The sequence below is a fragment of the Catharus ustulatus genome, chromosome 31 (assembly GCF_009819885.2).
Source record: "Catharus ustulatus isolate bCatUst1 chromosome 31, bCatUst1.pri.v2, whole genome shotgun sequence".
NCBI lineage: Eukaryota > Metazoa > Chordata > Aves > Passeriformes > Turdidae > Catharus > Catharus ustulatus.
The window spans coordinates 511898-538188 of NC_046251.1; the positions used below are offsets into that span (position 1 = coordinate 511898).

At 63.9% G+C, this 26291-nt stretch overlaps 2 protein-coding genes across 2 annotated transcripts; one reads left to right on the plus strand and one right to left on the minus strand.

The window, feature by feature from the left end:
* Positions 1-787: 787 nt before the first annotated feature.
* Positions 788-7412, plus strand: COPZ1 (COPI coat complex subunit zeta 1). Its single transcript, XM_033083310.1, is given in 11 exon segments — positions 788-885; positions 2502-2570; positions 2766-2851; positions 3739-3793; positions 3795-3827; positions 4713-4768; positions 5030-5096; positions 5099-5109; positions 6214-6265; positions 6829-6867; positions 7345-7412. Coding segments are annotated over 11 exon segments (534 nt in total). The 5' UTR covers positions 788-867; the 3' UTR covers positions 7393-7412.
* Positions 7413-12466: 5054 nt separating this feature from the next.
* Positions 12467-25415, minus strand: ZNF385A (zinc finger protein 385A). Its single transcript, XM_042780073.1, has 8 exons — positions 25385-25415; positions 21373-21468; positions 19201-19339; positions 19108-19127; positions 18382-18532; positions 16429-16595; positions 13953-14045; positions 12467-12912 (listed from the first exon to the last, which is right to left on the minus strand). Exons 2-8 carry the CDS (start codon positions 21466-21468, stop codon positions 12655-12657), a joined length of 924 nt encoding a protein of 307 aa, XP_042636007.1. The 5' UTR covers positions 25385-25415; the 3' UTR covers positions 12467-12654.
* Between the last annotated feature and the right edge of the window lie 876 nt (positions 25416-26291).

The following is a 26291-nucleotide window of genomic DNA, read 5'->3' on the forward strand; positions in this document are numbered from 1 at the left end:
GGCCCGTGCCCCCGGAAGCAGGTTCATGGTGCGGTGACAGCGCTGTCCCCAAGTGTCCCCAGGTGCCACAGGGGCCACCCCAGCCCCCGAAGCTCTGAGGGGACACAGGGGTCCCCTCCCCTGTCCCCAAGTGTCCCCCAACACCCGGGAGGTGACACCGCCAATGTCCCCGTCCCCAAGAGCGGGTGGTCCGGGTGCCCCCTGGTGGCATTGTCACCTCCCCTTGGTGGCCTCGTGGAATTCTGCTGTGTCCCCAATGTCCCCACATGTCCCCAGTGTCCCCAAATATCCGCGATGTCCCCTCCATGTCCCAATGTCCTCAATATCCACAATGTCCCCAAGGTCCCCTCCTATGTCCCCAGTCTCCCCGGTCCCGCAATGTCCCCAGTGTCCCCAAATGTCCCCAAAAGTCCCCAGTGTCCCCTCACGACCCCAGGTGACCAAAGGTCACGTGCGGCCCCGCCCACAGGGCCGTGATCACCGTTGAGGGGGCGTGACCGGCGTAAGAAACTGCCTCGCTTCCGGTCACGAGTGCTCGCTTAGCCAGCCAATCACAACCCGCTCCAGCAAAAGGGTGACGTCAGCGCTTCTCCGCGTCACTATGGGAACTGCACCGCCCCCTCCGCTTCAGCTGAGCGCCGTGCGGCGCTGATGGACGGGTGGCTTCTCCAATCATCGGCCGTATAGGGAAGCTGCGGGAAAAGTTTGGCCCGCCCACCGCTGGGGAGCGCGCAGCGATTGGTGGGTTCGAGGCAGAGTTGAACCAATCAGCCTGGCGGGGTGGGGCCAAAGAGAGTGATTGGCAGGCAAGCAGCCAATCAGCGGCGGGAGCTCTTCCGGCTCCACGTCGGCAGCGCGGGAGGCAAAATGGAGGCGCTGGTGCTGGTAGGCTGAGGGGGGAGCGGGGGATGGCGGAACTGGGGGGAAATGGGGGCGAAACTGGGAGGAAATGGGGAGAACTGGGAGGGAACGCGGGCAAAGGGGGCCGCGCCACAGCCGGGGGGGGGCAGTGGGTAAGGGGGGGGGCGGGCTGAGGGGAGGGGGCGGGGGGGAACTGGGGGGAGTGAGGGGGGAACTGGGGAAACTGGGAGGAAATGGGGGGAACTGGGGGGGAACTGGGGGGAAACTGGGGGGGAACTGGGGGGAAACTGGGGGGGAAACTGGGGAAGCTGGAGGAAATGGGGGGAACTGGGAGGGAAATGGGGAAACTGAGAGGAACTGGAGGGAACTGGGGGGGAACTGGGAGGGAAACTGGGAGGAAACTGGGAGGGGAAACTGGGGGAAACTGGGAGGGAAATGGGGGGACGTGGCCCAGTAGCGGTGTCCTGGGTGGCCCTGGTGACCATTAGTGACCATTGGTGGCTCTGGTGGCCCTGGTGGCCCTGGTGACCATTAGTGACCATTGGTAGCCATGGTGGCTGTTGGTGGCCGTGGTGGCCCTGGTGGCCCTGGTGGCCTTGGTGGCCCTGGTGACCCGAGGGTCCCCGGGCCGAGGTTCTGTCCTACACTCCGGCTGTGGCTCTGGGCAGTCAGTGCATCACAGAACTTGGTCCCGGGGGCCTGGAGCGACGGCACGGGGACAGGGACAGGGAGGGGACAGGGACAGGGACAGGGGGACAGGGATAGGGACAGGGACAGGGATGGGGACAGTGACATAGGGACAGGGGGACAGGGACAGGGACAGGGGGACAGGGATGGGGACAGGGACAGGGAGGGGACATGGGGACAGGGACAGGGACATGGGGATAGTGACAGTGACATGGGACAGGGACAGGGACAGGGACAGGGGGACAGGGACATGGGGACAGGGACAGGGGTACAGGGACATGGGGATAGTGGCAGTGACAGGGGGACAGGGACAGGGACAGGGGGACAGGGACAGGGGGACAGTGACAGTGACATGGGGACGGTGAAATGGAGACAGGACATGGGGACAGTGATGGGGACACGGGGACAGGGACAGTGACATGAGGACAGTGACAGTGACATGGGGATGGGGACATGGAGACAGTGACAGTGACACGGGGACAGGGGGACATGGGGACATGGGGACAGGGACACGATGACAAAGGGACATGGTGACAGCTGCCATGACCCCTGGCACAGCCTCCTGCAGTGTCCCTCACCTTGGGTGACACGGGGTGTCCCTGTCCCTATGGGGGTGGCAGTGACAGTGTCCTCAGGCTGGGAGTGACACTGTCCCTGTGGGGGTGGTGGCAGTGTCCCTGTCCCCATGAGGGTGGTGGCACCGCTGTCCCTGTCCCCGTGGGGGTGGTGGCAGTGTCCCTGTGGGGGTGGTGGCACTGTCCCTGTCCCCATGGGGGTGGCACTGTCCCTGTCCCCATGGGGGTGGTGGCACCGCTGTCCCTGTCCCCATGGGGGTGGTGGCAGTGTCCCTGTCCCCATGAGGGTGGTGGCACTGTTCCTGTCCCCGTGGGGGTGGTGGCACCGCTGTCCCTGTCCCCGTGGGGGTGGTGGCACTGCTGTCCCTGTCCCCCCAGGAGCCGTCCCTGTACACGGTCAAGGCCATCATCATCCTGGACAACGACGGCGAGCGGCTCTTCGCCAAGGTGGGGACACCAGGGGACAGTGAGGGGACAGAGTGGGTGGCCCAGGTGTCAAGGGGTGGCCGATGTCCCTGTCCTCGATGTCCCTGCTGTCCCCAATGTCCCCAATGTCCCCGCTGTCCCTGATGTCCCCGCTGTCCCCAACACCCCCCCGCTGTCCCCATGTCCCCAACGTCCCCGCTGTCCCCGTGTCCCCAGTACTACGATGACACGTACCCCAGCGTGAAGGAGCAGCGCGCCTTCGAGAAGAACATCTTCAGCAAGACACACCGCAGTGACAGTGAGTGACACGGGGACAGGGACAGGGGTGGCCCTGGGGACTGGGCTGGGGGTGTCCCTGGGGACAGGGGACACAGGGACAGGGGTGGCCCTGGGGACAGGGCTGGGGGTGGCTCTGGGGACACAGGGACACGGGACAGGGGTGGCCCTGGGGACAGGGAGTGGCTCTGGGGACACAGGGACAGGTGACACGGTGGCTGTCCCCAGGTGAGATCGCGCTCCTGGACGGGCTCACCGTGGGGTGGCCCTGGGGACAGGGGACAGGGGACAGGGGTGGCCCTGGGGACAGGGACACAGGGGACAGGGACAGGGGGTGGCCCTCGGGACAGGGGACACAGGGGACAGGGGGTGGCTCTGGGACAGGTGACACGGTGCTGTCCCCAGGTGAGATCGCGCTCCTTGGACGGGCTCACCGTGGGGTGGCCCTGGGGACACAGGGGACAGGGGTGGCTCTGGGGACAGGGGACAGGGACAGGTGACAGGGTGGCTGTGGGTGGCCCTGAGGACAGGGGGTGGCCCTGGGGACACAGGTGACACGGTGGACAGGGTGGCTGTCCCCAGGTGAGATCGCGCTCCTGGACGGGCTCACCGTGGGTGGCCCTGGGGACAGGGGGTGGCTCTGGGGACACGGGACAGGGACAGGAGTGGCCCTGGGGACACAGGGCACACAGGGACAGGTGACATGGTGACAGGGTGGCTGTCCCCAGGTGAGATCGCGCTCCTGGACGGGCTCACCGTGGGGTGTCCCTTGGGGACAGGGGGTGGCTCTGGGGACAGGGCTGGGGGTGGCTCTGGGGACAGGTGACAGGGTGGCTGTCCCTGGGGACACAGGGGACACAGGGGACAGGGGTGGCTCTGGGGACAGGTGACAGGGTGGCTGTCCCCAGGTGAGATCGCGCCTCCTGGACGGGCTCACCGTGGTGTACAAGGGCAGCATCGACCTGTACTGCGTACGTCATCGGCAGCGCCCACCAGAACGAGGTGGGGACACCCTGGGGACACACGGGGGACAACCAGGGGACATGGGGACACCCTGGGGACACCCCTGGGGACACCCCTGGGGACATGGGGACATGGCGGACATGGGGGACACTGCAGGGACATGGGGGATATGGGGACACCCTGGGGACATGGGGACACTGAGATGACATGGGGACATAGGGACACTGTGGGGACACAGGGTACACTGGGGACGTGGGGGACAATGGGGACACTGTGGGGGACATGGGTGACACTGCAGGGACATTGGGGACATGGGGACATTGCAGGGCCATGGCAGACACTGGGGACCACTGTGGGGACACTGGGTACATGGCAGACATTGGGACATGGGGACACTGTGGGGACATTGGGGACATGGCAGACATTGGGGACATGGGGACACTGTGGGGACATTGGGGACATGGGCAGACATTGGGGGACATGGGGACACTGTGGGGACATTGGGGACATGACAGACATTGGGGACACTGTGGGGACACTGGGGACATGAGGAACACTGCAAGGACACTGAGGAGACACTGTGGGGACATTGCAGGGACATGGCAGACATTGGGGACACTGTGGGGGCATGGCGGGCATTGGGGACATGGGTGACACTGCAGGGAGACTGTGGGGACATCCAGGGTGGTGACAGGACAGAGAAGGGCAGGGGGACCATGGGGTGGCAGCGTGACACTGCCTGTGACCCTGTGTGTCCCCTGTGTGTCCCCTGTGTCCCTGTGTCCCTGCTGTCCCCTGTGTGTCCCCTGTGTCCCCTGTGTGTTCCTGCTGTCCCCTGTGTCCCTGCTGTCCCCTGTGTGTCCCCTGTGTCCCTGTGTGTCCCCTGTGTCCCCTGTGTCCTCACTGTCCCCTGTGTGTCCCCAGCTGATGCTCACGGCCGTGCTCAACTGCCTGTTCGACTCCCTGAGCCAAATGCTGAGGTAGGGGGGACACCTGGGGACACCAGGGGACATCTGGGGACATCTGGGGACATCTGGGGGAACACCTGGGGACAGACCTGGGGACTGGGGGGGAGGGATCCCTTGTTTGGGGCTGTCCCCATGTCCTGGAATGTCCCTTTGGGGCTGTCCCCGTGCCCTGGGGTGTCCCTGGGGGCTGTCCCCGTGCCCTGGGGGCTGTCCCCAGGTGTCCCCAGGTGTCCCCAGGTGTCCCCAGGTGTCCCCAGGTGTCCCCTCCCGCAGGAAGAACGTGGAGCGCCGGGCGCTGCTGGACAACATGGAGGGGCTGTTCCTGGCCGTGGACGAGATCGTGTGGACGGAGGGTGGGGCTGGGGTGGCACCCCCTGTCACCTCCCCTGGGGACTGTCACCCCCTGTCACCTCCCTTGGAGACTGTCACCTCCCTTGGGGACTGTCACCCCTGTCACCTCCCTTGGGGCTGTCACCCCTGTCACCTCCCTTGGGGCTGTCACCTCCCCCTGGGGCTGTCACCCCTTGTCACCTCCCCTGGGGGACTGTCACCTTCCTGGGGGGGCTGTCACCCCCTCCTTGAGGGGTCTGTCACCTCCCCTGGGTGCTGTCACCTCTCCTTGAGTGGTGTCACTTTCCTGGGGGTGCTGTCACCTCTCCTTGGGGGCTGTCACCCCCTGTCACCTCTCCTTGGGGGCTGTCACCCCCTGTCACCCCTCCTTGGGGACTGTCACCTCCCTTGGGGACTGTCACCCCTTGTCACCTGTCTGGGGGGCTGTCACCTCCCCCTGGGGTCTGTCACCTCCCCTGGAGGGGCTGTCACCCCTTGTCACCTCCCTTGGGGACTGTCACCCCTCCTTGAGGGGTCTGTCACCTCTTCTTGGGGCTGTCACCCCTCCTTGGGGACTGTCACCCCTTGTCACTTCCCTTGGGGGCTGTCACCCCTTGTCACCCCTCCCTGAGGGGCTGTCACTTCTCCTTGGGGGCTGTCACCTCTTCTTGGGTGCTGTCACCTCCCCCTGGGAACTGTTACCCCTTGTCATCTCCTCTGGGGTCTGTCACCTTTCCTTGGGAACTGTCACCCCTCCTTGGGTGGTGTCACCTCCCTTGGGTGCTGTCACCTTCCTGCGGGGCTGTCACCTCCCCTGGGAACTGTCACCCCTTGTCACCTCCCCCTGTGGGCTGTCACCTCTTCTTGGGGATTGTCACCACCTTCTTGGGGTCTGTCACCCCTTGTCACCCCTCCCTGGGTGGGCTGTCACCCCTTGTCACCTCTCCTTGGGGCTGTCACCTCCCCTGGGGATTGTCACCTTCCCTGGGGGGGCTGTCACCTCTTGTCACCTCCCCTGAGGTCTGTCACCCCTTCTGGGGGGCTGTCACCCCCTCAGTGCCACCCCCCTGGGTTCTGTCACCCCCCCTGTGTCCCCCCCGTGCTGAGGTGTCCCCGTGTCCCCTCAGGGTCATCCTGGAGAGCGACCCCCAGCAAGTTGTGCACAGGGTGGCCGTGAGGGTACGGGGGGTGGGGGGGAAATGGGGGGGGTTTGGGGGGTTTGGGTGGGTTTGGGGGATTTTTTTGGGGGGGGATTTGGGGGGATTTTTGAGGTTTGGGATTTTTTTGGGGGTGGTATTTGGGGGGGTTTGGGTTTTTTGGGGGGAATTTGGGGGGATTTGGAGGGGCTGGGGGGGATTTGGGGGGATATTTGGGGTTTGTTTTGGGGGGGATTTGGGGGGATTTTGGGATTTGGGTTTTTTTGGGGGGTCTGGGGTTTTCGGGGGGATTTTTTGTGATTTGGGTTTTTTTGGGGGGGGATTTGGGGGATTTTTGGGGTTTGGGGTTTGTTGGGGGGAATTTGGGATTTTTTGGGGGGGGATTTGATTTTTATTTGGGGGGATTTGGGTTTTTTTTGGGGGGGATTTTGGGGGATTTTGGAGGTCTGGGGTGTCCTGGGTGCCCCCCCTGCCGCAGGCACTCACTGTCACCTCTGTCCCCTCTGTCCCCTCTGTCCCTCTGTCCCCTCTGTCCCTGTGTCCCTTTGTCCCCTCTGTCCCTGTCCCTCTGTCCCTCTGTCACAGGGCGAGGACGTGCCCCTGACCGAGCAGACGGTGACACAGGTAGGACCCCCCAGAATGTCCCCAAATGTCCCCAAGTATCCTCAGGTGTCCTGAGTGTCCCCAGGTGTCCCCCTGCCATCCCCAAATGTCCCCAAATGTCCCGAGTGTCCCCAAGTGTCTCCAACCTGTCCCCAAGTGTCCCCCCAGCTGTCCCTCTCTTGTCTCCCCCTTGTCCCCAAGTGTCCCCAGGTGTCCCCAAATGTCCCCAGGTGTCCCCTTGTCCCCGCCTTGTCCCCCCAGGTGTCCCCCCCATGTCCCCAAGTGTCCACAGGTGTCCCCCCTTGTCCCCAAGTGTCCCTCTCTTGTCCCCAAGTGTCCCCAAGTGTCCCCCCCCTTCTCTCCCCCTTGTCCCTAAGTGTCCCCAGGTGTCCCCCCCTTACCTGTCTGTCCCCCCAGCTGTCCCTCCCTTGTCCCCTCCATGTCCCCAAGTGTCCCCCCTTGTCCCCATTGTCCCCCCTCACCCGTGTGTCCCCCCAGGTGCTGCAGTCGGCGAAGGAGCAGATCAAGTGGTCCCTGCTGCGTTAGGGGGACCCCCCTGGGACCCCCAAAAACTTCTGGGATTCTGGGACCCCCCCTGGGACCCCCAGGACACCCCAAAATTCCTGGGACCCCCCAGGACCCCCCCAAACACGCCAGTGCCCCCCCCCCCACCGTGTGCTGCCTCCTCTGTGCCTGCGCCGCCCCCGAGGGGCCTGGGGGGATTTGGGGAGGGGTCTGGGGGGTCTGGGGGAATTTGGGGGGGTCTGGGGGGATTTGGGGGAATCTCAGGGGGTCTAGGGGGGATTTTGGGGGGGGTCTGGGGGGTGTTTGGAGTGATTTGGGGGGTGATCTCGGGGGGTTTAGGGGGGACATTAAGGGCGGATGTGGAGCTTCCTCACTCGGGACCCCCCTGGGAACCCCCAAATCCATCCAGGACCCTCTTGGGGACCCCCAAATTCCTCTGGGGACCCCCAAATTCCCCCCCAGGACCCCAAAACGAACTCGAGACCCCCCTGGGGACCCCCAAATCCATCCAGGACCCTCTTGATGACCCCCAAATTCCCCTGGGGACCCCAAAATCCACCCGAGACCCCCCCCAGGATCCTCCTGGAGTCACTTTAATCCCCCTGGGAACCCCAAATCCATCCAGGACCCTCTTGGGAACCCCCAAATTCCCCCCCAGGACCCCAAAACCAACTCGAGACCCCTCTGGGGATCCCCAAATTCCTCTGGGGACCCCAAAATCCACCCGGGTTCCCCCCTGGGAGCCCTGAAATCCATCCAGGACCCCCCTGGGCACCCCCAAATTCCTCTGGCGACCCCAAAACCAACTCGAGACCCCCCTGGGAACCCCCAAATCCATCCATGACCCCCCTGGGGATCCCCAAATCCACCTCAGGACCCCCCTGGATCCTCCTGGGGTCACTTTAATCCACCCAGGACCCCAAAATCCACCCAGGACCCTCCTGGGGATCCCCAAATTCCTCTGGGGACCCCAAAATCCACCCAGGACCCCCCCTGGGGATCCCCAAATCCATCCAGGACCCCCTTAGGGACCCCCAAATTCCCCCCCAGGACCCCAAAACCAACTCGGGACCCCCTGGGAACGCCTCAAAACCATCCAGGACCCCCTAAGGGACCCCAAAATCCACCCAGGACCCCTCTGGAGATCCCCAAATCCATCCAGGACCCCCCTGGGACCCCCCAAATTCCTCTGGGACCCCCCTGGGAACCCCCAAATCCATCCAGGACCCCAAAATCCACCCGGGACCCCCTTGGGGTCACTTTAATCCCCCTGGGACCCCCCAAACTCCCTCTGGGGCCCCTCCAAGACCCCCCTAAATCCCCCACGACCCCCCCCAAATCCCCCACGACCCCCCCCCCCCCCCAAGCCCCCCACAGCCACAAGAGCCGAGCTCAAACCTCGTCATTTATTGGGGTGAAGCCGGGGGGGGGTCACAGGAGAGGGGGGGGGACACTCAGGGGGACAAGGACAGGCAGATTTTGGGGAGGGGGGGACACAGAGACCCCCCCCCAACCCCCCCCCACCCGCTATTGCTTTGCTTTAATCACAGTTTGGATTGGGGGGGGCCCAAAATTGGGGAGGGGGGGTCAGTGCAAGGTGGGGGGGGGCCCAAAATTGGGGAGGGGGGGTCAGTGCAAGGTGGGGGGGGGCCAAAATTGGGGAGGGGGGGTCAGTGCAAGGTGGGGGGGGCCCAAAATTGGGGAGGGGGGGGTCAGTGCAAGGTGAGGGGGGGGGTCAGTGCAAGATTTGGAGGGGGGGGGCTGTAGTGATAAGGGGGGGCACAGTGATAGTGGGGGGGTGCAGAATTTGGGGAGGGGGTGTCACAGTGATGGGGGGGCTGTGCAGATTTTTTGGGGGGGGGTGTGCAGGATTTTTTTTTTTGGGGGGGGTCACAGAATTTTGAGGAGGGGGTCACAGTGCTGGGGGGGTGCAGGATTTATTTTTTTTTTTGGGGGGGGTCACAGTGATGGGGGGGTTGTGCAGAATTTGGGGAGGGGTCACAGTGATGGAGGGGGGTGCAGGATTTTTTTGGGGGGGGGTCACAGTGCTGGGGGGGGTGCAGGATTTTGGGAATTTTGGGGATTTTGGGGAGGGGGGGGCACAGTGCTTGTAGGGCCGTACCATGTGTGTGTGGTGGGGGGGGGGGGGGGCGTTATTTACAGGGGGAGGGGGTGCCCCAGCCCCCCCCTCATTATTGCAATGGGCTGGGCCCGGATTTGGGGAGGGGGGAAGGAATTTGGGGGGGGGGGGATTTTGGGGTCCCCCCCCCCAGGTGTGTGCGGGGCTCGCTGCCCTCAGTGCAAGAGCTCATGGCTTGGGGGGGGGGGGTGGGGGGGTCTGGGGGGGGGTCCCGGAGGTGGGGGAGGGGTCCCGGGGGGGGGGTCCCGTCCCTGGAGCCATCACTGATTGCTGAGCAGATCCCTGAGGTGCCGGGGGGGGTTTGGGGGGGATTTTGGGGACCCCCCCCCCCACCCCGGGGGGGTCCCGGTCCCCGGGGTTTGTGCAGTGGGGCCGGGGGGGGAGGGGGGGGGGAGGGGGGGGCTCGTTGTTTTCCCGCCAAATCTCCCGAATTCCAGTTCAAAATAAAATAAAATAAAAAATAAAAATAAAAAATAAAATCGCTGAGCCCGGGAATGGGGGGGCGTTGCTAGGAGACGGTTGCTGGGAGACGGTTGCCACGTGCAGCTCTGGGTGCAGCCGTTGCCAGGGGCGGTTGCCAGGCAACCGTTGGGGGGGGGGGAAGGCCCGGTTGCCAGGCAGGATGCGGGTCCCGTTGCCATGGAAACCGTTGTCAGGGAGGAGATGCTGGGGGTTGCCATGGTGACCGCCAGGGCAGGGAGTGACCACAGGGAGTGACTGTCACTGAGTGACCATCACTGAGTGACCACTGCCATGGTGACCGTCACTGAATGAACGTCACTGAGTGACCACAGTGAGTGACCCTCACTGAGTGACCACTACCATGGTGACCATCACCTGTGAGTGACCGTCACCACATGACCACTGCCATGGTGACCCTCACCGAGTGACCATCACCGAGTGACCACTGCCATGGTGACCATCACTGAATGACTGCCTGTGAGTGACCGTCACTGAGTGACCATCACCGAGTGACCACTGCCATGGTGACCATCACTGAATGAACATCACTGAGTGACCGCCTGTGAGTGACCATCACTGAGTGACCATCACCACGTGACCACTGCCATGGTGACCGTCACTGAGTGACCACCTGTGAGTGACCCTCACTGAGTGACCATCACTGAGTGACCACTGCCATGGTGACCATCACTGAATGAACGTCACTGAGTGACCACAGGGAGTGACCCTCACTGAGTGACCGTCACTGAGTGACCATCACTGAGTGACCACTGCCATGGTGACCATCACTGAGTGACCATCACTGAGTGACCATCACCGGGCAGTTGCTCATTAAGCGTTGCCAGGCAACCGTTGCCAGGCGTTGGTTGTTGTTGTTGTTGTTGTTGTCCCATTGTTGCTGTTGTTGTTTGTTGTTGTCTGGTTGTTGTTATTGTCCCATTGCTGTTGTTGTTGTCCAGTTGTTGTTGTCCTGTTGTTGGTGTTGTCTGGTGGTTGTTGTTTTTGCTGTCCCATTGTTATTTGTTGTTGTTGTTGTTTTTGTTGTTTTCGTTGTTGTCCGGTTGTTCCCGGGGTCGTTCCAGGATTTTCCCAAGGAATTGTTCCAGGTTTTTCCAGGGGGGGGAGGGGGTGTTCCAGGGGAATTGTCCCCCCAGGATTGTCACTGTCACCCCCAGGATTGTCACTGTCACTGCTGGGGGTGTCACTGTCACTGCTGGGGGTGTCACTGCCATTCCCAGGGGTGTCACCGTCACTACCATTCCCAGGATTGTCACCGTCACTCTCGGGGTGTCACTGCCATTCCCAGGGGTGTCACCGTCACTCTCAGGGTGTCCCCGACCCTTCTGTCCCAGTTCTGGTCCCGCTCAGTACGGCGAGAAGAGCAGCGGGGCGTGCTGTGTTTGTCACTGTCCCCATTGTCATTGTCACTGTCCCCATCACTGTCCCTGTCCTCATCCCTCAGTACGGTGAGAACAGCAGCGGTGCGTGCTCTGTCCTTGTCCCTGTCCCCATTGTCACTGTCCCCATTGTCCTTGTCCCTGTCCCCATTGTCACTGTCCCCATTGTCCCCATCCCTGTCCCCTCTGTCCCTCAATAGGGCGAGAAGAGCAGCGGTGCGTGCTGTCCCTGTCCCTGCTGTCCCTGTCACTGTCCCCAGTGTCCCCACTGTCCCCTCTGTCCCCATCCCTCAGTAGGGCGAGAACAGCAGCGGTGCGTGCGCTGTGTCTGTCCCTGTCCCCAGTGTCCCCATCCCTGTCCCTATCCCTGCTGTCCCCTCTATCCCTGTCCCCTCTGTCCCTCTGTCCCCTCTGTCCCCTCTGTCCCTCAATACGGCGAGAAGAGCAGCGGGGCGTGCGCTGTGTCTGTCAGTGTCACTGTCCCTGTCCCTGTCCCCTCTGTCCCTGTCCCCCCTGTCCCTGTCCCCTCTGTCCCCTCTGTCCCTCAATAAGGTGAGAAGAGCAGCGGGGCGTGCGCTGGCCGGAGCGGGCCGGGCGCTGTGTCTGTCCCTGTCCCTGTCCCTGCTGTCCCTGTCACTGTCCCCAGTGTCCCTGTCCCCCTCAATAAGGTGAGAGGAGCAGCGGTGCGTGCGCTGTGTCTGTCCCTGTCACTGTCCCTGTCCCCTTTGTCCCCTCTGTCCCTCAGTAGGGTGAGAAGAGCAGCGGTGCGTGCTGAGTCTGTCCCTGTCACTGTCCCTGCTGTCCCCAGTGTCCCCTCTGTCCCTCAGTAGGGCGAGAACAGCAGCGGTGCGTGCGCTGGCCGGAGCGGGCCAGGCGCTGTGTCTGTCCCTGTCCCTGTCCCCTCTGTCCCTGTCCCCTCTGTCCCCATCCCTGTCCCCCTCAGTACGGTGAGAAGAGCAGCGGTGCGTGCGCTGGCCGGAGCGGGCCGGGCGCTGTGTCTGTCCCTGTCCCTGTCCCTGCTGTCCCTGTCACTGTCACTGTCCCCAGTGTCCCCTCTGTCCCTCAGTACGGTGAGAGGAGCAGCGGTGCGTGCGCTGTGTCTGTCCCTGTCCCTGTCCCTGCTGTCCCTGTCCCTGTCCCCATTGTCCCCTCTGTCCCTGTCCCTCAATAAGGTGAGAAGAGCAGCGGGGCGTGCGCTGGCCGGAGCGGGCCGGGCGCTGTGTCTGTCCCTGTCCCTGCTGTCCCCTCTGTCCCTGTCACTGTCCCCTCTGTCCCCTCTGTCCCTCAATAAGGTGAGAACAGCAGCGGTGCGTGCGCTGGCCGGAGCGGGCCGGGCGCTGGCCGGAGCAGGGCGGGGGCCAGGGGGGGCCCGGGCAGGAGGGGGGGTCCGGGGGGTCCGGGGGGTCCGGGGGGTCCCGGGGGTCGCAGGGCCAGGGGGGGCGCGGCCATGGCGGCGGCGGCGGCGGCAGCGAGGGCCAGGGGGGGCGGGAGGAGCCCCCCCCCCGCCAGGGCCTTGGGCAGATCCTTCGGGAACGGCAGCGCCTGGGGGGACAGGGGGGGTCAGGGGGGATGGGACCGATGGGGGACACCAGGGACACCCCCAGGGACCCCCGGGACACACAGAGACCCCAAACCCACCCAGAGACCCCCGGGGACACCCCCAGGGATACCCAGGGACACCAGAAACCCCTCCAGGGATACCCCAGAGATACCCCAAACCCACCCAGAGACCCCAAGGGATACCCCAAACCCACCCAGAGACCCCCAGAGACCCCCAGGGACACCCCAGAGACCCCAAGGGATACCACAGAGACCCCAAGGGATACCACAGAGACCCCAAGGGATACCCCAAACCCCCCCAGAGACACCCAGAGACCCCCGGGGACACTCCCAGGATGGCCCAGGGACACCCAGGGGTACCACAGAGACCCCCAGAGACACCCGGGAGACCCCCGGGATAGCCCAGGGACACCCCAGAGACCCCCCGGGACACACAGAGACCCCAAACCCACCCAGAGACCCCGAGGGATACCGCAGGGACACCCAGGGACCCCTCAGAGACCACCAGGGACACCCAGAGACACCCCAGGGATATCCCAGAGACCCCCAGAGACACCCAGAGACACCCCAGAGACCCCCGGGGATACCCAGGGACACCGAGAGACCACCAGAGTCACCCCAGAGACTCCCCCCGGGGACCCCCGGGACACACAGAGACCCCAAACCCACCCAGAGACCCCCAGGGACACCCCAGAGACCCCCCAGAGACCCCTCAGTCTCATGGGACACGCCCCAGGACACCCCAAAACCCCCAAGGACACCCCCAGAGATGACCCCAAGTCCCCCCAGGGCAACCCCAGACCCCCCCAGGGACCCCCCCAGACCCCTCAGTCTCACGGGACACCCCCCAGGACACCCCTAGAGGCCCCCCAGGACACTCCCAGACCCTCCCAGGGGACCCCAAACCCCCCTCAGGACCCCTCAGGACCCCCCAAGCCTCCCCAGGACCCCCCAGGAGCCCCCCTCACCCCCCAGGACCCCCCCAAACCCCCCCCCAGCCCCCCAACCCGCTGCCCCCTCACCAGCTCGGGGGGGCTCCGGGGTTTTTTGTGCCTCCCCAGGAGGGGGTTGGGTTTTCCGGCCACCCCGTCGCGGTGCCTGCGGCTGGAAATGTGCTGGGGGGGCACGGGGGGGTCAGGGGGACCCCAAACCTGGGGGGGCTGGGGGTCCCTGAAAGGATTTGGGGGTGGTTTGGGGGTCCCAGGGTCAGTTCAGGGGTCCCTAAGAGGATTTGGGGTCAATCTGGGGAGTCCTGGGATGGATTTTTGGGATCCCTGCTGGGATTTGGGGTCAGTTCGGGGGTCCTGGGACGGATTTTGGGGGTCCCTGCAGGGATTTGGGGTCGGCTTGGGGGTCCCAGGGTCAGTTCAGGGGTCCCTGTTGGGATTTGGGGGTCACTGGGGGGGTCTGGGGTCACTCTGGGGGGGATTTGGGGGTCCCTGAAAGGATTTGGGGTCAATCTGGGGGGTCCTGGGGCTGATTTTTGGGGTCCCTTCAGGGATTTGGGGGCGGTTTGGGGGTCCCAGGGTCAGTTCAGGGGTCCCTAAGAGGATTTAGGGTCAATCTGGGGGGTTCTGGGGCTGATTTTGGGGATCCCTGCTGGGATTTGGGGAAAGTTCGAGGATCCCAGGGTCAGTTCAGGGGTCCCTGCTGGAATTTGGGGTCATTGGGGGGGTCTGGGGTCACTCTGGGGGGGATTTGGGGTCCCTGCTGGGATTTGGGGGTGGTTTGGGGATCCCTGGCAGGAATTTGGGGGTCCTGGGGCTGATTTTTGGGATCCCTGCTGGGATTTGGGGAAAGTTCGAGGATCCCAGGGACAGTTTTGGGGATTCCTGGAGGGATTTGGGGTCAGTTTGGGGGTCCTGGGGCTGATTTTTGGGGTCCCTGCAGGGATTTGGGGAAAGTTCGGGGGTCCCAGGGTCAGTTCAGGGGATTCCCGGAGGATTTGGGGTCGGTTCAGGAATTCCTGACATGATTTCGGGTCGGTTCAGGGGTTCCCTGCAGGGATTTGGGGTCATTGGGGGGGTCTGGGGTCACTCTGGGGGGAGATTTGGGGTCCCTGCAGGGATTTGGGGGCGGTTTGGGGATCCCTGGCAGCAGTTTTGGGGTCCTGGAGCTGATTTTTGGGACCCCTGCTGGGATTTGGGGAAAGTTCGAGGATCCCAGGGACAATTTTGGGGATTCCTGGAGGGATTTGGGGTCAGTTCGGGGGTCCTGGGGCTGATTTTTGGGATCCCTGCAGGGATTTGGGGAAAGTTCGGGGGTCCCAGGGACAGTTTTGGGGATTCCTGCCAGGATTTGGGGTCACTCTGGGGATCCCAGGGTCAGTCTGGGGTCACTCTGGGAGAATCTGGGGTCACTCAGGGGGGATCTGGGGTCACTTCAGGAATCCCAGGGTCAGTTCAGGATTCCCTGCTGGGATTTGAGGTCAATCTAGGGGGGTCTCTGTTGGGATTTGGGGTCCCTGTCTGGATTTAGGGTCACTCAGGGGGATCCCAGTAGGATCTGGAGTCACTGGGGGGTTCTGGGGTCATTGTGGGGGGGAATTAGGGTCACTCAGGGGGTCCTTGCCAGGATTTGGGGTCTCTGTTGGGATTTGGGGTCCCTGATGGGATTTAGGGTCACTCAGGGGGATCCCTGTTGGGATTTGGGGTCTCTGGGGGGGTCTGGGGTCACTCTGGGGGATATTGGGGGTCACTCAGGGAGATTTGGGGTCCCTGGGGGTCCCTGTTGGGATTTAGGGTCACTCAGGGGGATGTCAGTAAGACTTGGGGTCACTCTGGGGGGAATTTGGGGTCTCTGAGGGGTCCCTGCCAGGATTTAGGGTCACTCGGGGGGTCCTTGCTGGGATTTGGGGTCTCTGTTGGGATTTAGGGTCACTCAGGGAGATTTGGGGTCCCTGGGGGGGTCTCTGCCCGGATTTGGGGTCCCTATTTGGATTTAGGGTCACTCAGGGGGATCCCAGTAGGATTTGGGGTCACTGGGGGGGTCTGGGGTCATTCTGGGGGGGATTTAGGGTCACTCAGGGGGTCCCTGCCCGGATTTGGGGTCCCTGTTGGGATTTGGGGTTGCTCTGGGGGGGATTTGGGGTCCCTGGGGGTCCCTGTTTGGATTTAGGGTCACTCAGGGGGATCCCAGTAAGACTTGGGGTCACTGGGAGGGTCTGGGGTCATTCTGGGGGAATTTGGGGTCACTCAGGGAAATCCCTGCTGAGATTTGGAGTCCCTGCTGGGATTTGGGATCACTGAGGGGGTCTGGGGTCACTCTGGGGGGAATTTGGGGTCCCCGGGGATCCCTGCCAGGATTTTGGATCTCTGTTGGTATTTGGGGTCACTCAGGGGGATTTGGGGTCCCTGTTGGTATTTGGGGTCACTCAGGGGGATTTGGGGTCCCTGCTGGGATTTGGGGTCCCTGTTGGGATTTGGGGTCCCTGTTGGGAATTGGGATCTCTGTTGGGATTTGGGGTCACTCAGGGGGATTTGGGGTCCCCAGCCCCACCTGCTTGAGCTGCAGCTCGGAGTTGAGGCGCACGTTGCAGATCTGGCAGTGGAAGGAGCGCTCGGGGGTCTCGGCCGGGGGGGTCCCGGAGCCGCCCCCTCCCCGCGGGAACGCCCGGATGGGGCCGAGCCCCGAGCGAGCCTCGACCAGGGTCTTGTGCTTCGTACCTGGGGGGGCTGAGAGTGAACCCAAACCCCAAACCCCAAACCCAGCCCTGGGAACCCCCCCTGAACCCCAAACCCAGCCCCGAGCGAGCCTCGACCAGGGTCTTGTGCTTCGTGCCTGGGGGGGAACCCAGCCCTGAACCCCAAATCCCAAACCCCCCCTGGGACCCCAAACCCAGCCCCGAGCGAGCCTCGACCAGGGTCTTGTGCTTCGTGCCTGGGGGGGAACCCAGCCCTGAACCCCAAACCCCAAACCCCAAACCAGCCTGAACCCCAAACCCCAAACCCGGCCCCAAACCCCAAACCCAGCCCTGAACCCCAAACCCGGCCTGGGATCCCCCTGAGACCCCAAACCCAGCCCCGAGCGAGCCTCGACCAGGGTCTTGTGCTTCGTGCCTGGGGGGGAACCCAGCCCTGAACCCCAAATCCCAAACCCAGCCTGAACCCCAAACCCCAAACCCAGCCCTGAACCCCAAACCCCAAACCCAGCCTGAACCCCAAACCCAGCCTGGGACCCCAAACCCGGCCCTGAACCCCAAACCCAGCCTGGGACCCCAAACCCGGCCCTGAACCCCAAACCCCAAACCCCGAACCAGCCTGAACCCTAAACCCAGCCCTGGGAACCCCCCCTGAGACCCCAAACCCGGCCCCGAGCGAGCCTCGACCAGGGTCTTGTGCTTCGTGCCTGGGGGGGCTGAGAGTGAACCCCAAACCCCAAACCCCAAACCAGCCTGAACCCCAAACCCAGTCCTGAACCCCAAACCCAGCCTGGGACCCCCCTGAGACCCCAGACCCAGCCCTGAACCCCAAACTGAGCCCCGAGCGAGCCTCGACCAGGGTCTTGTGCTTCGTACCTGGGGGGGAACCCAGCCCTGAACCCCAAACCCCAAACCCCAAACCCGGCCCTGGGACCCCAAAACCTGTGCCCACTGTCCCCACTGTCTCCATGTCCCTGTTCTTGTCCCCATTGCTGTCCCCCTGTCCCCATGTCCCTGTTCACCTCCCTGTCCCTGTGTCCCCATTCCTGTCCTTGTCCCCATTGCTGTCCCCCTGTCCCCGTGTCCCTGTCCCTGTGTCCCCATCGCTGTCCCCGTGTCTCATTATTCCCACTCTCCCCCTGTCCCCATTGTCCCAATGTCCCTGTCCCTGTCAATGTCCCCATGTCCCCATTGCTGTCTCCATGTCCCTGTCCCCGTTGTCCCCATTGTCCCCATGTCCCCATGTCCCTGTTGCCATGTCCCCGTGTCCATGTCCCCATGGCTGTCCCCATGTCACCACTGCCCCTGTGTCCCTGTCCCTGTGTCCTTGTCCTCGTCTCCCCACTGTCCCCATGTCTTCAGTGTCCCCATTGCCCCCAGGGTCCCCATTGTCCCCATGTCCCCATTGTCCCCATGTCCCTGTCCCTGTCCCCATGTCCCCATTGTCCCCATGTCCCTGTCCCTGTCCCCATGTCCCTGTCCCCCTGTCCCCATCCCTGTCCCTGTCCCCATGGCTGTCCCCATGTCCCTGTATCCCTGTCCCCATGTCCCAATGTCTCTGTCCCCATTGCCCCCAGTGTCCCCACGTCCCCACGTCCCCATTGTCCCCCTGTCCCCATGGCTGTCCCCATCTTCCTGTCCCTGTCCCCAGTGTCCCCCTGTCCCTGTATCCTTGTTGCTGTTCCCATGTCCCTGTCCCTGTCCCCATGTCCCTGTCCCCCTGTCCCCATCCCTGTCTCTGTCCCCATCATTGTCCCCATGTCCCTGTCCCTGTCCCCCTGTCCCTGTCCCCACTGTCCCCCTGTCCCCACCTTTGTTGTGCGCCTCCAGCTGGCTGAGCGAGTTCACGGCCACCTTGCAGAGGGCGCAGTACAGGAGCCGCTTGGCCTTGGCTCGCTCCTCCTCCTCCTCCTCGGCCCCCCCGGGACCCCCCCGGGCCCCCCCCGGCTCTGGGACCCCCCCGGGGGGAGGGGCGGGGGGCGAGGGGGGGCCGGGGGCGCCGGGGGCGGCGGGGGCGGGGGGCTGCTCCCCTGGGGGGGGAAATGGGAGTTATTGAGGAATTTTGGGGGGGTTTGGGGGGTTCTGGGGGGGAAAAATGGAGTTACAGGGGGGTTATGGAGGAATTTGGGGGGGGATTTTGGGGGGCTGCTCCCCTGGGGAGGGGGAAAAAATGGGGATTATGGGGCGGATTTGGGGGATTTTGGGGGGTTCTGGGGGGGTTCTGGGGGTGTTTATTGGGGTATTTTGGGGGAGTTATTGAGGAATTTGGGGGGTTTATAAGGGGATTTTGGGGGGCTGCTCCCCTGGTGGGGGTGGGCAGAGGGAGGGTCACAGGGGGGGAATTTGGGGGAATTTTGGGGGGTTATGGGGTTGTTTCTTGGGGGGGTGATAAGGGGGGATTTTGAGGGGAATTTGGGGCAGCTTATGGGGGTCCCTGGGGGTTATTGGGGTGTTCAGAGGGTCCCTGAGGGGGTCCCTGCGGGGTTATTGGGGTGTCCCAGTAGGGGGATAATTTGGGGAGGGGTCCCAGCACCCACCTGAGCGCTCGGGGGGGTCCCTGGGGGGGTCTGGGGGGGTTATTGGGGTGTCCCAGGAATGGAGATAATTTGGGGAGGGGTCCCAGCACCCACCTGAGCGCTCGGGGGGGTCCCCGGCCGGGGGGGGCTCCGGGGGCTCCCCAGGGTCCCCCCCCCGCCGGGCCCGGGCGGCCTCGAGCCCCTTGAGGCGCCGAGCGTGGCGATTGCCCTGGTAGTGAGCGGCGGCCTGGCTCTGGGGACAGCGGGGACAGTGAGGGACATGGTCAGAGAGAGGGGACAGAGAGGGGACACGGTCAGGGACATGGGGACAGAGAGGGGACAGAGAGGGGACAGAGAGGGGACACGGTGAGAGTGAGGGGACAGCGAGGGGACAGCAAGGGGACAGAGAGGGGACACAGTCAGGGACATGGGGACAGCGAGGGGACAGCGAGGGGACAGAGAGGGGACAGAGAGGGGACAGAGAGGGGACAGCAGGGACACGGTCAGAGAGAGGGGACAGAGAGGGGACACGGTCAGGGTGAGGGGACAGCGAGGGGACAGCCAGGGGACAGCGGGGACAGCAGGGGACACGGTCAGGGACACCAGGACAGCGAGGGGACAGCCAGGGGACACGGTCAGAGCACAGGGACAGCCAGGGGACAGTGTCACAGCACCGGGACAGCTTGGGGACACAAACCCAGGACACATCGAAGGGACACAGCCAGGGGACAGTGTCACAGCATCGGGACACAGCCCGGGACACGGGGACACTGTCACACCCTGGGTCACACCCCCGGGACATTGTCACACCCCCGAGGGACAGCGCCACACCCCTGGTCACACCCCTGGCACATTGTGTCACACCCTGAGACATTGTCACACCCCTGGGACATTGTCACACCCCTGGTCACACCCCTGGGACATTGTGTCACACCCTGAGACATTGTCACCACCCCTGAGACATTGTATCACACCCCGGGGTCACAGTGTCACACCCCTGCGACACTGTCACACCCCTGGTCACACCCTGGCACATTGTATCACACCCTGGGACACTGTCACCACCCCTGGGACATTGTGTCACACCCTGGGACATTGTGTCACACCCCGGGGTCACAGTGTCACACCCCTGCGACACTGTCACACCCCTGGTCACACCCCTAGCACATTGTGTCACACCCTGGGACATTGTCACCACCCCTGGGACATTGTGTCACACCCCCCGGTCACACCCCTGGGGCACAGCGGGCACATCCCGCGACACCCCGGTGTCACCCCCGTGTCACCTCCTCCACCCCCTGTGCCACCGCGGTGCCACCCGGGGCTGTCCCAGCTTTGGGGAGTCCCAGGTTTGGGGTCCCAGTTTTAGGTTCCCACATTAGGGGATCCCTGTTTTTGGGGTGTCCCAGATTTGGGCTGTCCCGGTTTTTTTGAATGTCCCCGTTTTGGGGTCCCGGTTTTTGGATGTCCCCGTTTTTTGGGGTGTCCCAGTTTTTGGGGTTCCTGTTTACGGGGTCCTGGGTTTGGGGTGTCCCAGGGGTCTGTTTCAGGTTTTGGGGTTCCTGGTTTTTGGAGTTTCCTGTTTTGGGGTGTCCCAGGTTTGAGGGTTCTGGGTTTTGGAGTTCCCTGTTTTTTGGGGGGGTGTCCCTGTTTATGGGGTTCTGAGTTTTGGGTGTCCCAAGTTTGGGGTTCCCTGTCTTTTGGGGTGTCCAGGTTTTGGGGTCCCGGTTTTGGGGTTCCCAGTTTGGGGTTCCCTGGTTTTGGGGTCCCCGGGGGTCTGGCCCAAGTTTTGGGGTCCCGGTTTTGGGGTTCCCAGTTTTGGGGTGTCCCAAGTTTGGGGTTCCCTGTTTTTTGGTGAGTCCCAGGTTGGGGGTCCCAGTTTTAGGTTCCCACATTAGGGGATCCCTGTTTTTGGGGTGTCCCAGATTTGGGCTGTCCCGGTTTTTGAGGTGTCCCTGTTTATGGGGTTCCCAGTTTTGGGGTTCCCAATTTTGGGGTCCCAGTTTAGGGGTCTTGATTTGGGGTTCCCGGTGTTTTTGGGTCCTGATTTTGGGGTCCCGTTTTTGGGGGGTGTCCCACATTTGGGGTGTCCCTGGTTTTGGGGTGTCCCAGGTTTGGGGGTTCTGGGTTTTGGGGTGTCCCAGATTTGGGGTGTCTCTGTTTTTGGGGGTGTCCCTGTTTTTGGGGTCCCAGTTTAGGGTTCCCTGTTTTTGGGGGGTGTCCCCGTTTTTGGGGTTCCCTGTTTTTGGGGTCCCTGTTTTTGGGGTTCCGTTTTTGGGGTCCCACCTCGGAGTTGAAGCGGATCTGGCAGACGCTGCAGGCGATCACCGGGCGCCGCGGCTTGGCCAGAGCCCCCAGGACCCCCTTGGGCAGCGGCTCCATCTGGGGAGGGGGCACAGAGGGGGGGGTCAGCACCCCAAAAAACCCAAAATATCCCAAAAACCTAAAAATACCCCCCAAAAAACCCCAAAACAACCCCCCAAAAAAACCCTGTATCCGATAAACCCCCCCAAAACCCCCCCAAAAAATGATCCCAGGACCCCCTTGGGCAGCGGCTCCATCTGGGGAGGGGGCACGGGGGGGGGGTCAGCACCCCAAAATATCCCAAAATACCCCAAAAAACCCCAAAATACACCAAAAAAACCCCCTCAAAACACCAAAATACCCCAAAAACTGCCCCCAGCCCCCCTTGGGCAGCGGTTCCATCTGGGGAGGGGGCACAGAGGGGGGGTCAGCACCCCAAAATATCCCAAAATACCCCAAAATACCCCAAAAACTGCCCCCAGCCCCCCTTGGGCAGCGGCTCCATCTGGGGAGGGGGCACAGAGGGGGGGTCAGCACCCCAAAATACACCAAAATATCCCAAAAACCTAAAAATACCCCCCAAAAAAACCCAAAACACACCAAAACAACACCCCAAAAAACCCCAAAATACGCCAAAAATGATCCCAGGACCCACTTGGGCAGCGGCTCCATCTGGGGAGGGGCACGGGGGGGGGGTCAGAACCCCAAAAAAACCCAAAATACACCAAAAAACCCAAAACACACCAAAACAACACCCCAAAAAACCCCTGTATCCGATAAACCCCCCCCAAAAACTGACCCCAGGACCCCCTTGGGCAGCGGCTCCATCTGGGGAGGGGGACACAGAGGGGTCAGCACCCCAAAATATCCCAAAATACCCACAAAACCTAAAAATACTCCCCCAAAAAACCCAAAATATCCCCGCAAAATACCCCAAAAAATGATCCCAGGACCCCCTGGGCAGCGGCTCCATCTGGGGAGGGGTCAGCACCCCAAAATACCCCAAAAAAACCCCAAAACACCCCAAAAACTGACTCCAGCCCCCCTTGGGCAGTGGCTCCATCTGGGGAGGGGGCACGGGGGGGGTCAGCACCCCAAAAAAACCCAAAACTACCCCAAAAACGTAAAAATACACCCCCAAAACCCCAAAATATCCCCCCAAAATACCCGAAAAACCCCAAAAACTGAGCCCAACCCCCCTTGGGCAGCAGCTCCATCTGGGGAGGGGGCACGGGGGGGGAATCAGCATCCCAAAATATAAAAAAATCCACAAAATAACCCAAAAAACCCCAAAATAGCCCCCAAAACAACCCCCCCAAAACCCCAAAAATGACCCCAGGACCCCCTGGGCAGCAGCTCCATCTGGGGGGGGTCAGCACCCCAAAAACCCCAAAATCCCCCCCAGACTGGCCCCAAACCCCCAAAATCTGCCCCAGACCCGGCTCCATCTGGAGGAGGGGGGGTCAGAACCCCAAAATTCCCCCCCTGCACCCCAAAAAACCCCAACAACCCCCCCAAAAAAACACCAAAATCCCAAAACACCCCCAAAAAAACCCCAGAACTTCCCCACAACCCCCCCAGCACCCCCAAAAACCCCCAAAATCTGCCCCCAGACCCCCCAAAATCCCCAAAATTCGCCCCCAGCTCCCCCAAAATCCCCAAAATCCGCCCCCAGCCCCCCCAAAAAACCCCAAAATTCGCCCCCAGACCCCCGAAAAAACCCCAAAATTCGCCTCCACCCCCCAAAAAAACCCCAAAATCAGTCCCCACCCCTCTAAAAACCCACAAATTTGCCCCTAGCCCCCCCCAAAAACCCAAAATCAGCCTCCAGCCCCTCTAAAAACCCCAAATTCCTCCCGTAGCCCCCCCAAAATCCCAAATTCCGCCCCCCCCGCCCCTCCCCCGCCCCGCAGCCCCGACCCCTCCCCACCCAACCCCGCGGGACCGGGAGGGGCCGGGACGGAACCGGGACCGCGCCCCCGCCCCCGCCTCGGGGGGAGGGGACCTGGGGGGCCCCGGGACCCCTCCCCATCGGTTTTGGGGGTTCCGAGTTCCCCTCTGCTCGATTTTGGGGTCCCGGGACCCCTCCCCAATCGGTTTTGGGGGTTCCGAGTTGCCCCGGGCTCGATTTTGGGGGTCCCGTGAGGTTTTGGGGTCCCGGGATCCCCCCTGCCCGGTTCTGGGGGTCCTGAGTTCCCCCCGCTCGATTTTGGGGTCCCGGGACCCCTCCCCAATCGGTTTTGGGGGGTCCTGAGTTCCCCTCGTGAGATTTTGGGGGTCCCGAGATCCCCCCTGCCCGATTTTGGGGGTCCCCGAGAGGTTTTGGAATCTCGAGACCCCTCCTCAAACGGTTTCGGGGTCCTGGGATCCCCCGCGAGGTTTTGGGGTCCCGGGACCCCTCCCCAATCAGTTTTGGGGTCCCGGGGGGTTCGGGGGTCCCGGATTTGTCCCGGGGGGAATTTTTAGGGGGTCCTGGGGGGATTTTGGGGGAGGGGGTCCCGGTACGGCGGCCGAGAGGGGCCGGGGCAGCTCCGCCCCCTCCCCAAAACCACCGGGACCCCGCGCGCCCCTCGCGGCCGCCGAAGCGGAACCGCCGAACCCCCCAGAACCCCCCAGAACCCCCCCAGAACCGGGACCCCCCGAACCCCCCAGGCCCGGTTCCGCCCGGGACACCGCGACCCCTCCGTTACCGGGACCCCCCGAACCGGCCCCGAACCGGCCCCGAACCCCCGGCCCAGCTCAACCCCGCCGGTACCGGGACCCTCAAACCGCCGGTACCGGGACCCCCGGACCCCCCCGGCTTTGGGGACCCTCCGGGACACCGCGACACCCACCCCAACCCCCTCCCCTCCATTCCCGGGACCCCCGAACCTCCCGGAGCCGCTTCCGAACCTCCCCGAACCTGCCCCGAACCCCCGGCCCAGCTCAACCCCCCCGGTACCGGGACCCCCGAATTGCCGGTACGGAGACCCCCGGCCCCCCCCGGATGTGGGGACCCTCTGGGACACCACGACCCCCCAAAAACCCCTCCCCTCCATTCCTGGGACCCTCCGAACCTCCCGGAGCCGCTTCCGAACCCCCGGCCCGGCTCAGTCCCGCATCTCCCGCATCCCCCGAACCGCCGGTACCGGGACTGCCCAGAAACCCCCGAGACCCCCCAAAAACCCCTCAGAACCCCCTAAAACCCCCCAGGACACCGCGACCCCCACCCCAACCCCTTCCCCTCCATTCCTAGGACCCCCGAACCTCCCGGAGCCGCTTCCGAACCTCCCCGAATTTCCCCCGAACCCCGGCCCGGCTCAACCCCGTCAGTACCGGGACCTTCAAACCGCCGGTACCGGGACCCCTGAACGGCCGGTACCGGGACCCCCGGACCCCCCCGGCTTTGGGGACCCTCCCGTGTCACCACGACCCCCTCCCCACCACCCCTTCCCCTCCATTCCCGGGACCCCCGAACCTCCCGAAGCCGCTTCCGAACCTCCCCGAGTCTCCCCCGAACCCCCGGCCCGGCTCAACCCCGCCGGTACCGGGACCTTCAAACCGCCGGTACCGGGACCCCCGGACCCCCCCGGCTTTGGGGACCCCCCCCAGATGTGAGGACCCCCCCGTGCCACCACGATACTCCCCCCCAGCCCCTTCCCCTCCATTCCTGGGACCCCCCGAACCTCCCCGAATCTCCCCCGAACTCCCGGCCCAGCTCAACCCCGCCGGTACCGAAACCCTCAAACCGCCGGTACCGGGACCCTCAAACCGCCGGTACCGGGACCCACGGACACCCCCGGTTTTGGGGACCCCCCCAGAACACCACGACCCCCTCCCCAGCACCCCTTCCCCTCCATTCCCGGGACCCCCCGAACCTCCCCGAATCTCCCCCGAATCCCCGGCCCAGCTCAACCCCGCCGGTACCGGGACCCTCAAACCGCCGGTACCGGTACCCCCGAACCCCCCCGGTCCCTCCCAGCCCTGGGGACCCCCCCGGTCCCCCCGGGCTCACCGCGGGCAGCGGCGGCAGCAGCCGGAGCGCGGCGGCGGCGGCGGCGGCGGCGGCGTCGGGCAGGAGGAGGCGGGCGGGGGGCGGCCCCAGCGGGGGTCCCGGGGCCCGGAGCATCGCCCTGGGCTGGGGGGGGGTCGGGGGGGTCAGGGGGGGTCAGGGGGGATCGGGGACCCCCGCCCGGGGCGCCCCCAAAGCGCCCGGATCATCTCCGCCCCCCCCGGGTGTGAATTTGCGGGAGGATTTTTTTTTTTTTTTTTTTTTTGGGGGGTGGTCGCGACTCTTGGGAGCCCCTCAGGGTGAGTGGTGGGGGTTTCCCAAAATCGCTGCGACCCCCCCTTCTCTCCCCCCTCCCCAAATTGGGGGTCCCGGCTCCATCGCGGGGGTCCCGGCCCGAAATGGGGGGGGGGCTTGGAGTGAGCTGGGGGACATCGGGACCCCCCTGAGACCCCCCAAAAGCCCCCAGGACCCCCCAGAACCCCCCCAAAACCCCCAGGACCCCCTCAGTACCCCCAGGGCCCCTCCAGGACCCCCCCAAAACCCCCAGGACCCCCCCGAGACCCCCAAAACCCCCCCAAAACCCCCCCAAAACCCCCCCAAAACCCCCCCGAGATCCCCAAAAACCCCCAGGACCCCCCTCCCACCACCGCCCCCTCCCCAAATTCCCGGTTCCCCCCCGGGGGTCTCCGCTCCCCCCGCGCTTTGGGGGGGTTCATCCCCCTCCCCCCCATCCCCCCCAGGCCCAAACCCGCCCCCCAAACCCCCCCAAACCCCCCAAATTTCCCCCTCCCGTGCAGAATTTCGGGATTTTTTCCGCGTTCCGGGTTTTTTTTTCGGGGGGGGGGTCGTTACCTGCGGGGCCCCCCCGGCCCGGGTGGCGGCGGTGGCGCCCGCTGGGGCTGTCCCTGCG

Bases quoted from the DNA above. Each gene is read 5' to 3' on its own strand.
- ZNF385A (XM_042780073.1), bottom strand. From the start codon at position 21,468: ATGGAGCCGCTGCCCAAGGGGGTCCTGGGGGCTCTGGCCAAGCCGCGG. The intron at 19,128-19,200 runs GTGGGTGCTGGG...AGACCCCCCCAG, and splicing joins GGACCCCCCCGAGCGCTCAG to GGACCCCCCCGAGCGCTCAG. The intron at 16,596-18,381 runs GTGGGGACAGGG...CAGCCCCCCCAG, and splicing joins GCTGGAGGCGCACAACAAAG to GTACGAAGCACAAGACCCTG.